We start from the raw sequence: 12,506 nt of genomic DNA on the forward strand, positions 1-12,506 counted from the left end.
CCTGAACTGACTTACGAGGTAGGAGGAAGAGCCCGGTTAAGGCTTCAGAATGTCATTTCATCTACCTGCTTACTATGTAAATTTATTTAGCAATATCTTAGCAACGGGTACGGTTAGGGTGTCGCGTATCAATGTTAGATCTATATGGAAAAGGCTGCATTTTTCTCACCTGTTTGTATCAGAAGGGCTATATCAAATCCTTCTGAAGAAGGATTCTAGCTGCATTAGAAGATGCAGCTAGACGGCATAATAGTAAAATATTGTACTGGCACGTTAACAAATTGAGAGGTAGTAGTCAATCCAGACTTGTCCCAGTTAAAGATAGGAATGGGGTGGCAATTAGCGATAAGGAAAAAGCTCAGGCGAGATGGGCCGACGATTTTGAGAACTTGCTTAACCAAGACAGAGTTGCAGGAAAAAATATAAAGGAAAATGAAAAAGTTTGTGATACCTTGGATGTGAAGGAAGATTTGTTTTGTGAGGAGGAATTAGCAACAGTACTAAAAGTATTAAAGAAAATAAGGCTCCAGGTGCTGATAGGGTAGTAAATGAGTTTCTTAAATATGGTGGCTCTGAGGTTAGAAATAAGTTATTGAAGATTATGAATATGATTTTTGAAAAGGGGGAAGTACCTAACGATTTTAGGAAAACCTTAATTAAGCCACTTTATAAGAAAGGTCATAAAAGTGAGTGTGGTAATTATCGAGGCATTAGTCTGGTCTCTGTAGGTAGCAAATTGCTTAGTAATATGATACGTTTTAGACGGAGAGATGCCATAGACAAAGTTTTAAGAGAAGAGCAGCGCGGTTTTAGAAAAGGTAGAGGATGTGTTGACCAAATTTTCACTCTTAGGTTAATAATTGAGAAGTGCCTAAGTTTTCAAACACCTTTGGTCCTCAGTTTTATAGATTATGAGCAAGCGTTAGATTCTGTTGATAGAGGAGCTTTAGTAAAGGTTTTATCCTTGTATGGTATACCAGACAAATACATTAAAGTGATTAGTGCTATGTACGAGAATAACACTGCTGCGGTTAAGGTAGGAAATGAGGTTAGCAGCTGGTTTTGTATTAAATCAGGAGTTAAGCAGAGTTGTGTTCTATCCCCCTTTATATGGTTTATTTTGATCGACTTTGTCTTAAGGAGCGCAGGAAAGATAATGGCAAATCACGGAACCCAAGGAAGAGGAAAAAGTTCCCTAGACTTGGATTAAGTTGCTGATTTGAGCATCCTAAATGAAAGTGGATGCAAAATGAATTGACTTTATGAGGTTTAGTAAGTAGAAGGGGCTAGAATTGGTTTGAAAATTAATGTTAGGAAGACTAAGTCACTAAGGCTAGGAATAAGTGATGATGAAAAGGTGACTTTGGATAATGAAAAGATTGATCAGGTGGGCAGCTTCACTTACCTTGGTAGTATTATTAGTAAAGAAGGTGGGAGCAGTGAAGATGTTAAAAGTAGAATAGCCAAGGCTCAGGGTGTTTTCTCACAGTTAAAAAAAAGTTTGGAAGAATAGGAAGATAAGTCTGCATACCAAGATTAGAATCTTAGAAGCTATAGTGATGACAGTGGTCAAATATGGCTCTGAAGCATGGACGATCCGAAAAGCGGATGAAGATTTGCTAGATGTTTTCCAGAGAAATTGTTTAAGGATTGTTCTGGGTACCCGCCTGACTGACCGTATTTCAAACGATAGGCTATACGAAAAATGTGGTTCAATACCGCTTTCTAGGTCTATAATGAAAGAAAGGTTGAGGTGGTTAGGGCATGTTGTGCGGATGAAGGATGACAGATTGCCGAAGATTGTTCTTTTCGGCCAACCATCTAGGGCTAAACGGAAAGCAGGTCGTCCCCGTCTGTGGTGAGAGGACGTCATAAAGAAAGATTTAAAGGAAATGGGAACTTCGTGGGCGGGTGTAAAAAGGGAGGCTTTGAATAGAGTGGGGTGGAGGAGGAGCGTGCGTAGCTGTGTTGGCCTCAGACGGCTTGGTGCTGCGATGAGTTGCTAGTAGTAGTAGTAGCAGTATATCAAATCCTGATTTAGTTTCAAGGGAATAACAGCTAAGGAAATTGCTGTGCCTTTAAAGGAGTTGGTCTTCATTCAATGAGTGGATCGAGTTCCACCAGAACGGGACGTCAAATCACAACCAAACAGGATGGGAAGTAATAGGCAGGCTCATAGTTTTATTTCTTTTTAGTTTGCACCTGACCCGACCAATGAGGGAGGGGTAAGGGCCTGGTTAAGGCATCAAAATTTTATTTCATCTTCCTTCCATCATCTTCCTGCTTCCAAGGTAAAGCAATCGCAATTTATTCAACAAAACCTTAGTACAGCTAAAAATATGTTTTCGGATATATAGAATATATTTCAGACTTGATCGGACATATAGAAAGGACTAAATTCTTGCCACTTGATTGCATTAGAAGGGCTACCCACATTGTGATTTAATCTTCAGGAAATTGTAACTATGAATACTCATGTGCCTTGAAAGGGGCTGATTTAAATCGAACAAACATTGTCGCTAGTGTCACTCAACAAGTATATCCTATAAGTCACAGTTAATACAGCACTCGACGGCACCTTGGCACCAAAGGTCAATTAATCAAATATTAAATAAGAATTCAAGTCTCCCCTCCGGTAAGTCTTACCTCCTTAAACAAATGAAAAAGCATAGCGAGAATAATAACTCTAAGAGGCAAACATTACCTATTTCCAACGCATGCAAAAGCTCTGAATCCTGTTGGCTCTGGCATCATGTCGCTAAAGTCTGTGATTTCTTCTTCTTCTTCTTCGTGTTTAGGCCGAGGGGCTTGAGGTTCAACATAACCAACTGGAGGTGCAAACTCGACCTAGAATAAAAACTTAAATAAATAAAACAAAGGCGGGTACATAACAGCCTTATTTTCTACAAAACAAACAGAACGATGGCCTAAAACTTCGTGTTTAGGCCGAGGGGCTTGAGGTTCAACATAACCAACTGGAGGTGAAAACTCGACCTAGAATAAAAACTTAAATAAATAAAACAAAGGCGGGTACATAACAGCCTTATTTTCTACAAAACTAAAACAGAACGATGCTGCTATTGTGACCCTTAAATTATAGCTCTTAAATTCCTCAAACATGTTCTTTGCTGAAAAGAGCCGCAAGCAAAATAAATAGTTACATAAAATATATAAAGTTGCATAATTACTCATACCACACTGCAGTCCAGAGACTATTAGGCCCCCAACTATTATGCTCATAAACTGGAATTCCAATTTTGCTTCAATATTGGGCGTAATGTACCTCACATGCCAAGCGGTAAAATTTTCAGGATTTGATCTATTTAAAAAAAAAAAAAAAAATGATAGTACGACCTGTTGAACGCGTTCTTCTTCTGTTAAGCGTTAAATGTGTTTTTCATTCAGGCCTATTCAGCCACTTCCTTTCGACTCTTTATTTGAGATGATTTAAACAATTAAGGGTGGTTGCTGGTTATTTGTCTTGAGATGGATCAGTTTTGATTATGTATCAAACAGTAGCTCTTTTGATTCCAGAAACTGAATGATCAAGGTATGTCTTTCGAGTTCAATACTCTATGTGTAGGTTAGGTCAGCCAGGCTATTTACTGATTGTAGAATTGTGTGGTACTTGAAGTACTTTAACAGTTTACTTTGAAGGATTAGCAAAGCAGGTGTCAGCATATTAAATTCGAAGAGACAATAGTTAATTGTTTAATTTCTTATATTGCAGCGTCTAAAAACTGGGGAGGATGGGCTTAGAACAGTAAAACTCGGGGATTGATAGGAAAAATCCTGCATGAACACAATTACACTCACTTCTCCTCCTTCTTTATAGATATGTTTCACGGCATCTAGTACCCCCCCCCCAAAAAAAAAAAAAATTTTTAGTGTTCTATGAGATTCTTGTTGCAATATGTACAAAACAATGCACGACAATGCTAAATAATGTTGGGCATCGATGCCAAGAGTAGCACAAAACTGAATTACATTATCACCAAGCATAAACACAGGAAACACAAACATAACCACATTCACCTTTCGAGAAGAATAAGTGGGTTCCATTCATGAAATTAGTAAACAGGTGAACCATATGACACTCATAAGATATTATAAAAAATTTATACGTGAAGAATCCTCTGATTTAACAAGGTGAAAGTATGGAGGCCTTCATCCATATGTATCTGAACTGATTCTAAATTTAGTGTAAATAATCGAGGAATAGAGTTCACCTTACGCTTTTTTAACTTGACAGACTCCTAATAAGCCATTTCTACACCACTGCCTTTCTAAGCCTTATCGTGTTGAAAGTCAACAAACACAAACCTTACATCCTATAGATGCACTTAGTTCGCCTACTGCACTTATGTACTTACTGTAAGAAAAAAAACAAAAAAACATAACATATAAAAAAAAAAATTGAAAGGGGGAGGTTTCAACTCCTACAAAAACATCTTCTGGTCTTCCCTTTTAAAGAAGAAGTAGGTGCAAGCGAGTCGAACTCTAGTGTACCTACGATAAATATTACACTTTGATATTATGACAATACAGTCGTATTCTTTGCTTCCGTTTTTTTTTTCACTAAAAAATTAGACAAGATTAAACGTTTTATGAAGCATGAAAAATAAAATAAATTCAAACTGAGAATTGAAAAATTCCAAGTACATAAGTACATTTCCATGCTTCAAAGACATATGTCCATTACCAGTGGATATTTTTGGAAAAAGATGATAAAAGTTGACTTAATCATCCTTGTTTTTTTTTTTTTTTTTTTTTTTTTCTTTTAAGGGAAACAGTTTTCATTCTATGCATTCATACTGATACATAGTCTCTGATGTGATGAGTTTCTTAGGGAGACTCAGTTTACAATGTGAAGATTAAAAGAACAAAAGAAAAATTTAATCTAATTGGGTAAGAGACGATCGTAAGAAATGACGTAAATAGTAACAAGTTGAAAAAAGAGGACACTTGTAAGGAAAGGAAAAGAAAACAGAGAATATGAACAAACGAAAATTCTGACATTCATGTCACACTCAATGATTGAAACAGCATCTTTTGGCTTCAACTCCAGTACAAGCAGCTCATATCTTTTATTATTGTACATAATGGCTATAATGTCACCTTTAGTCAGGCAGGCAAAATTACGCAGCGTATTTTCCAGGACTGCTTTTGGATTTGTTATATCCAAGAATTCCACACTTTGAGGTTGGAATTTTGCGTACGTGGCTACGGGTAAAGTGGCTGATTCTATTTGAATAAGGTCCCCTTCGTTCAATTGAAGATTCTCCATCATCTGAAATAAAATATATATGAAAAACTGAATAAAATATAATAAAATATATAATACAGAGACAAAGCAAAACAGTCACAGGACGTTGATGAGGAAAATGCTTAAATGGGTTATGAGAGGATGGATTCCTACATATAGATAAATGAGGTAGTTTTAGCTTACCTCTTATTGGCATGCTCACCAGCATTGTCATATTAGAGTGCTCCCTATGAACAGAAGCACTAAAGGCCCATTCACAATGAGGTTTTACTAACACCAAAATTCAGGTAACGTTAATTGAAGCCAATTAGAATTTTGTATAACATTTCTCAGCCAATCAGAAAATTCCATGAAAATCTCATTGGGTCAAATTAGCGCAAGCCAAATTTCGATATTAGTAAAATTTCATTGAAATCAGCCTTAAGTTCTCCCAAGACATAGTAGGTTCTCAGTTGTTTTCTTTGGAGGGGGAGGAGCGAGGGAGCCTGGGGCTCATGGATGACATCTACTTTAGAGAAATTAAAAATTTGATGACAACTCTGAATGCATAAAATCTACGGTACGTGCACTTATTCAAGGTATATACTTCTCGAATTATAGCAAACTTCAAGTCAAAACTTCTTTATTTAAAGTTAAAACCATGGATTCCTTTGGATCTTTGATTTTAGTTGACTATAGTGGACTTCGAGCGTTTTGTCCTTCGAGTTCGCTTAACTCTTGAACCTTAGTTGACTTTCCGAATCTCCTGTCACTGAGTGGAGTTGGAGTGTATTCAATTATAAATTTTGGGAATTCCGCTCATAGATTTTAAATGTTTGACAAAAATCGTCTCAGGTATTTAAAAAGAAATTAATCAAAATTCCTCTGAAAATCTTGCTTGATGTTGACATTCTGACAATTGCCTTGCTAACAAAGAAACAAACTTTGGACATTCAATCCTTGTCAAAATAAGGTTAACCTGAGTGTAGTCAAGTCAAGCGTAGTAAACTACCATAGTTAAGACTATGGTGGCTGAGTCTGGGTAGCTTACGGTTAAACAAATTACCAAGTAACCTCTGAATTTCATATACCAGGCGAGGCGGAAAAACGCCCGGTCCTTCCGGAAGAACAAGAATAGAGCACTGCCATAGTTTGACTCAGAACGCATTCCATGTTTTATATTTATAAGAAAATTTCAAATACTATGGTAAAACTCTCTTAGACTTGACGAGATGATGCATATGATTTAAGTATTACCGATAAAATATTATTTAAAGAATACTTCACGAAATGTTTTACCAAATACCACGCATCTGTAAGAAAATACCACCGCTAACAGCATGCATGGGCCAGAAATGAGCTATCAATCTGTCTACATGGTTGAAGTCAATAGAAGATGGTTGTATGATGGTATTTCATTTCGTAATAGTTAATTTAATACTATTATTCGTTATTATTTTCATTGTGTTTAAAAAATTACCTTTTTTAGTTCAATCGTAAATCATAGAAAGAGGTCTACGCTATATAACATGATGGATTTTGTCTGGGAAGCTTAAAACCGGTGCTCTTGTTGCATAACCAGTGGGTTTTTTTTTAGTTGTTCCCGATGTGACTTCAAAACTGTGTTCTGTATATATATATATATATATATATATATATATATATATATATATATATATATATATATATATATATATATATATATATATATATATATATATATATATATGTATATATATATATATATATATATATATATATATATATATATATATATATATATATATATATATATATATATATATATATATATATATATATATATATATATATATATATATATGTATATATCAAGTCTGTGATACTGCACGAAGGAGTCTCGATGTTCAGTGATTCACTTCTTATTATATACATCATAAAGTCATACATGTCACAAGATTGTCTATTAACCATTCGTTTTATATTGACTGCATATATATCCAGGGATTCAATAAAAGGATTTTTCAAATCAACAAATAACATATTTTTAATCAAAGATCAAAAAAGCTACAAGAACAAAGTGGCTCATAAAGTTTAAAATAATCTAGAGCTCATAAATAAATGGCTGAAGAATGGTTCATGTTAATCAATAAGTAAATTGATAAGTTATTGTGAATTTAGTTCAATCAATCTTTGATCGAACTAAATTTTGAGTTCCTTTTTGAAACAAATTCCAACGTAAATGCACAGCTTGTCTTTATAATTAAGATGAAAAACACTAACTAAATATAAGATAGACAAAATTCTTTACCCAATATGGAATGTGAACACTCCCCTCTTGGGCGACAAACTCCAAAACACCACAATGAGTCATTCTTCCTTGTCTTTCATTGTTGAGCTTAAACATCATAGGATAACTTATATGAAGACGAGTTAAAAGATCAAGGGCACTAGGTGGCATTAAAACTAGAAAAGAAAAAATATGCGTAGAGTATTATGTACCTGCTACCAAAGGTTGGCATTTATAGGAGTCAGTTATCTATAAATTACGGTCATACTGGAGAAAAAATATGGTTTGATCCCGGAGGAATTGAGACATAATTTTTTTTTACATCAAAATGTTCATAAAAATCGGCTTAATTACAGAAAAAAAGTTAAATCAAATCCCCCAAGCACAAGTGTCCCAAATTTGCCCTTGAAGGGGGTAAAGGAGGTGATTGGGAAATCGATTTTTGTGTTTATAAATATAATGAAGTTTAAATAGTCGTTTCCTATCGAGTATGACGAGTCCAAATCCGAAGTCAGATTTCCGTACACCAGTCCAGTATCAATTTTCATCATCATGGAAGGGGGGGGGGATAAAGTGCACAGATCAGTATTTGGCAGATTCCTGCGGCTAAAGGATCATTTTTTATCAAATAAAGTACTCTATTGCCAAATATGAGGTCAAAAAGCAGCTTTCTTTACTCTAATCTTTGATTTCCACCTCTAAGGGGCCTGTAATATAAGGGGTTGCTAAGTATAGCATCTTGAAAACCATTTCTTTAATCAATATCAAAACTTAAGATCAATCAGTAATAAAAATGAACTTTAAAACTCGGGTAAATTAATCACAAAAATATTTTAATTTTAAAGCACAATCTAAAGCTAATTCTTCTTCCTACTCGTCTTTGTCATCCTATTCATCCTGTCTTACTGCAGCGTTAGCATATAACGCACCTTTACACTCCCCGCAGGCAAAGCTGCAGGGCAAACCGTTCCAACGGCAGCTACATCAAAGACTCGCATCCGCTGATGCACTGGCACCGCACTATCTTCAGCAGATTTTCCGGTGCTGGTGAAGCATCTGTCATAATGGGAAGACATATATTCAGTGACAAAGAGAGGCGCCAACCCCGCTCTTCGGGCTTTAGCGAATTGGACGTGTCTTGTCACTTCATTATTTGCAAACAGCCCCTGTAAAAGTATTACTTTACGAAAGTCAAAGTCGGTGGAAGCCTCTATGTCTGAAGGAAAGCATTTGCACTTGCAACTCGCATTGTAAATGCTCGCACCTGCACATCCTTCATGGTCTTCTCATTACTTTTCCCTTTGTATATGCAGAGCAAAGCTTTCTCTACAGCTTCAGCGACCTCCTGGTGGTTGGATCTTGGTGTCATGAAGATCTTGTAAGCATCCTTAAAAATCCGATCTCTAAGTGAAAGGGAAACCACAGCTGGTTTCCCTACGCCGTGAAGTCTAGATGTTGTAACGCAGCCTGACATTGCGTGGCAAAGGAGTGGATTTTCTGCTGCTTCGGTTCCTAATTTGTTCTTAATCCTTTTTATGTCGTACACTCATCGGTTACTTTCATGCGTGTCTGTCTGCATAAGGATAGCACATGCATCAAGCTTGGCATGGTACAGCAGAAGAACAAATAGGTTGGTATCATTTCCAATGAAAGTGGTCGGCAAAGTTTCAACGGAACTGACTGCAGTTTGTACAACTAAGACATCGGTATCATCCTGAGCATTTAGACCTTTACATTCTTAGTTCAGCGGCCGCTCAGTAAGAAGGTCGTGTGCAATTTATCGTCGTTGGTGTATCAATGTAAGAGTCAAAAACTAACACTACTCGGCCGAAATTTAATCTGCGCAAGATTCTGCCACCTCAGAGTATGTGGACCCTGCAGTCCACTGGATTTTTTGGACTAGCCAGCCACCGTCCAAAACTTTCTGGGAGGTTGGCAAAGTCACTCGACCATCGAGTCCCTTGATTTTCATCAGCGCATTTGTTAGAGAGACTTTGTCGGCTATCCACATCACCTCGAACAAACTAAAGAGCGACGGTGGAAAGAACGCAGCTCGAACGACAGAACATCGGTCAAGACAAAACCACTGGTGCTAGCCACTGTGGCTACACGTTGGAAGATTGGAGCTGGGCCGACCATTTCTCTCTTGCTATCTATCACAACGGATGACTTCTCAGTCATAGTTACAGCTTTCTCCTTTCTCATGAAAACATATTTGTCAATGTTTTTCGCTTCCATGTCCTTCAGAATCGTGGACACCAGGAGCTACGTCCAACAGCTTTAAATCTCACGAGAAGGGTTCTATGGGCTCAATGCATCGAGCTATGTTTTTGATGTCCGCCAGATCTCTAGCTCTCCTCAAAGATATCGCTTCTGCGCAATTTTAAATATTCAGCTCTGCGAGGCTAGTCAGGTTCTTTATGCGTTCGTTAACGAGAACCAAACTAGGCATAGCAGATGTCCAAACTGTCTGCTGCAATTCCGTCATGCCTCTACCTCTAGTCAGACCGCCATTCGTTTTCACACTTCTCATTAACGTCTTTTCGATCACCGAATCAGTAGAAAGTGCCGCCCAGTAGCTGTCAGTTCTCCAGATGAACAGGTATTCCTGTAACGTTCTGTACTGCTATGGGTTGTCTTTCCTCAACTGAAAATCGACTACACGAAAATCCAAGTAGACTTCGTGTAAAGATTGTGACCGGAAGCAGCAAAGTAAGGAAGCATTTCCAACAACGACTGTAGATAAAGCTCAAGGTTGCCACTTCGTTCAGCTCTCAGGTGCTTTCTCAGGATTCCAAATAGGTTCAAATACTGAAACCCAAGACGGGCAGTTCTGGACTCGGATAATCGTTCTTTTACACTATATATAAACTATTTCACAGATAAGCTCTACTGGTTCCGACACCTGCGCTTCGTCGATGATATCTCCTTCAAGGAGCGACCCGTACGCCTGTTTTGCCCTTTCAAGGGGTTCTGGTAGCACGCCATTGCCATCAAACGCTCTGCTATTCGGTTCTGATGATGAAAAGTTTGCATAAAGGGCTACCTCCAACAGACCATGGCCTCGCACAGCACGAGCGACAGCTTTGCCTTGTAACATACTACGCCAAGTGTTAGGCACGTATACTTAACCTAGGATTTCCGAAAGTCCTTAATCAGCCATAATAAATCCAAAGGCTCCTGGAAAACTCATACGTGTGTGAGATTCACCCAGGACAACAATAGCATTTCTTAAAGCACCTGCGGTTGGTCAAAGGTAATGGCAAGTACTATGGTAGATGACACCACTGACTAGATTACCTAAAGAATGGCACTAAGGAATGGAAACCGCAAACTGGAGGAGCAGGGGGATTTTGGTATACTGGTTTGAAATTAAACTGTTCGAAACTTGTATTCTAAGGCGCCATTCCTAGCTTGATAGAAAATGGGGAATTGACCAAAAATGGTTAAAATAACTAGTTCATGTAGGCCAACTTTCACAGCCGTTTTAGGTAAGATGAAGTACTTGACTACTTACAATCAAGGTTATAACTTCACTTTCGAATTTGCAACCATTGATTTCATAGAAAAAGACCAAACAATCCAAAAACCTCTTAACTTGAAGTTTTAACCCCCCCCCTTCCTCTCCTTTTAGGGTGGAAACGAGAATTAGAGTACCAGTAAATGAAAGCCTAAAGTCAGATTTGGAGTCAGCAAGCTTGATTTGATGAAAACGACTATTTAAACTCCAAAACATTTATAAATACAAAAATTGATTTCCCCCCTCATTTTCCCCTTTCAAGGGCAAACTTGGGACACTTATGAAAGGGGGATTCGGGTGCTTTTTTTTTTGTGTAAGTAAGCTGATTTTTCTGAACATTTTTGTATATAAAGATTACTTGACAATTTCTCCAAGGTTTGACCATTTTTTCTCGCATCTTTCCTCCACTATCAGTTTGATGGAGAGTTTCAAGTAGCTCCAGGAAGACATTCATTAAGAAAATCTATTTTGGGGCAAATAAGTATTAGATAACAAATTGTTTGTAAATAAAAACCAGGGATATTTTTGAAGAAAAACTTAAAGCATAAGAGACCATAAGCCAGTGACGAAAATTCGAGGGGGCATGTGCCACTATATTTTTTGCCCTTTCCCCTATATTTAGAAAAAAATCTTTTAGGATAATTTCAATGAAAATTGCGATCAAAAACATGAAAAGAATGATAAATAAACCCAACGCCAGATTTTGAAAAATACATTTGCCCCTCCCCCATTTTTCCATGAATTGATACCATTGCTCTGAGCATTTTACAAGAGCAATTTACTTTTTGGCAGCAAGGCTCTCCAAAAATTGGAAATGATGATATCATTTTTTTTTCTTTAATTATTTGATATTATGCAATTGATTATTTGAATAACTTTATAATTATCTATAAAGGATTCCCTGCAATTCTTATTAAACAATTCCTTTTTTCAAAACAAGTAATGTGATGATAACTCAGCACATTCATGGGCGCCCATATGGGGGGCTCCAGCCCCCCTGGCTGAATGATGCTGCCTTATATTTTATATTTTTGTTTTGAGATATCTATTATACAGCATTGGAAGTGCCGATTAGACTAACTAAGGCCCCCCCCCTAAAATTTCAGCTTATGGGCGCCAGTGAGCACATTGCTTTCTCAAAAGCTGAAAGTCTGTGTAAGCATGTAAAAAAGCCACGGGCAGGTCAAAAGGCTTCATTTTTCAATATGGCAATAAGGTTAGTCTACACACCACAACCTCTATTCAGACATGTAAGCTTAAGGAAACAATCGTTTGATCCCCAACTGCCATTATAATGCCTTCAAATCTCCCTCCTTAGTGCACTCATGTTTTACTTCATATGAATCTGCTAACAAAAAATGAAATTTTGAGATAGGTCTGGAATTTCTCCTTTTTTTTCTCTTTGTAGAAAAGTCTTCCTTGGTAGTACCAAAAACCCAACATTGTTTTACCCCAGCCTGAGAACCACTCCC

General features: G+C 37.2%; 1 protein-coding gene across 1 annotated transcript in view; it reads right to left on the reverse strand.

Moving 5' to 3' along the window:
• Window positions 1-12,506, reverse strand: part of LOC148953998 (ubiquitin recognition factor in ER-associated degradation protein 1-like) — a 44,022-nt gene that overhangs the window by 10,360 nt on the left and 21,156 nt on the right. Inside the window, exons 3-5 of the mRNA XM_089085735.1 lie at window positions 7,536-7,690; window positions 5,018-5,290; window positions 2,705-2,847 (exon numbers count right to left, since the gene is read on the reverse strand). Coding sequence (XP_088941861.1) covers window positions 2,705-2,847; window positions 5,018-5,290; window positions 7,536-7,690 — 571 coding nt within the window. The remainder of the gene's footprint in view (window positions 1-2,704; window positions 2,848-5,017; window positions 5,291-7,535; window positions 7,691-12,506) is intronic.

Source organism: Artemia sp. Qi Xiang Cuo, chromosome 3 (genome assembly GCF_049724085.1).
Source record: "Artemia sp. Qi Xiang Cuo chromosome 3, ASM4972408v1, whole genome shotgun sequence".
NCBI lineage: Eukaryota > Metazoa > Arthropoda > Branchiopoda > Anostraca > Artemiidae > Artemia > Artemia sp. Qi Xiang Cuo.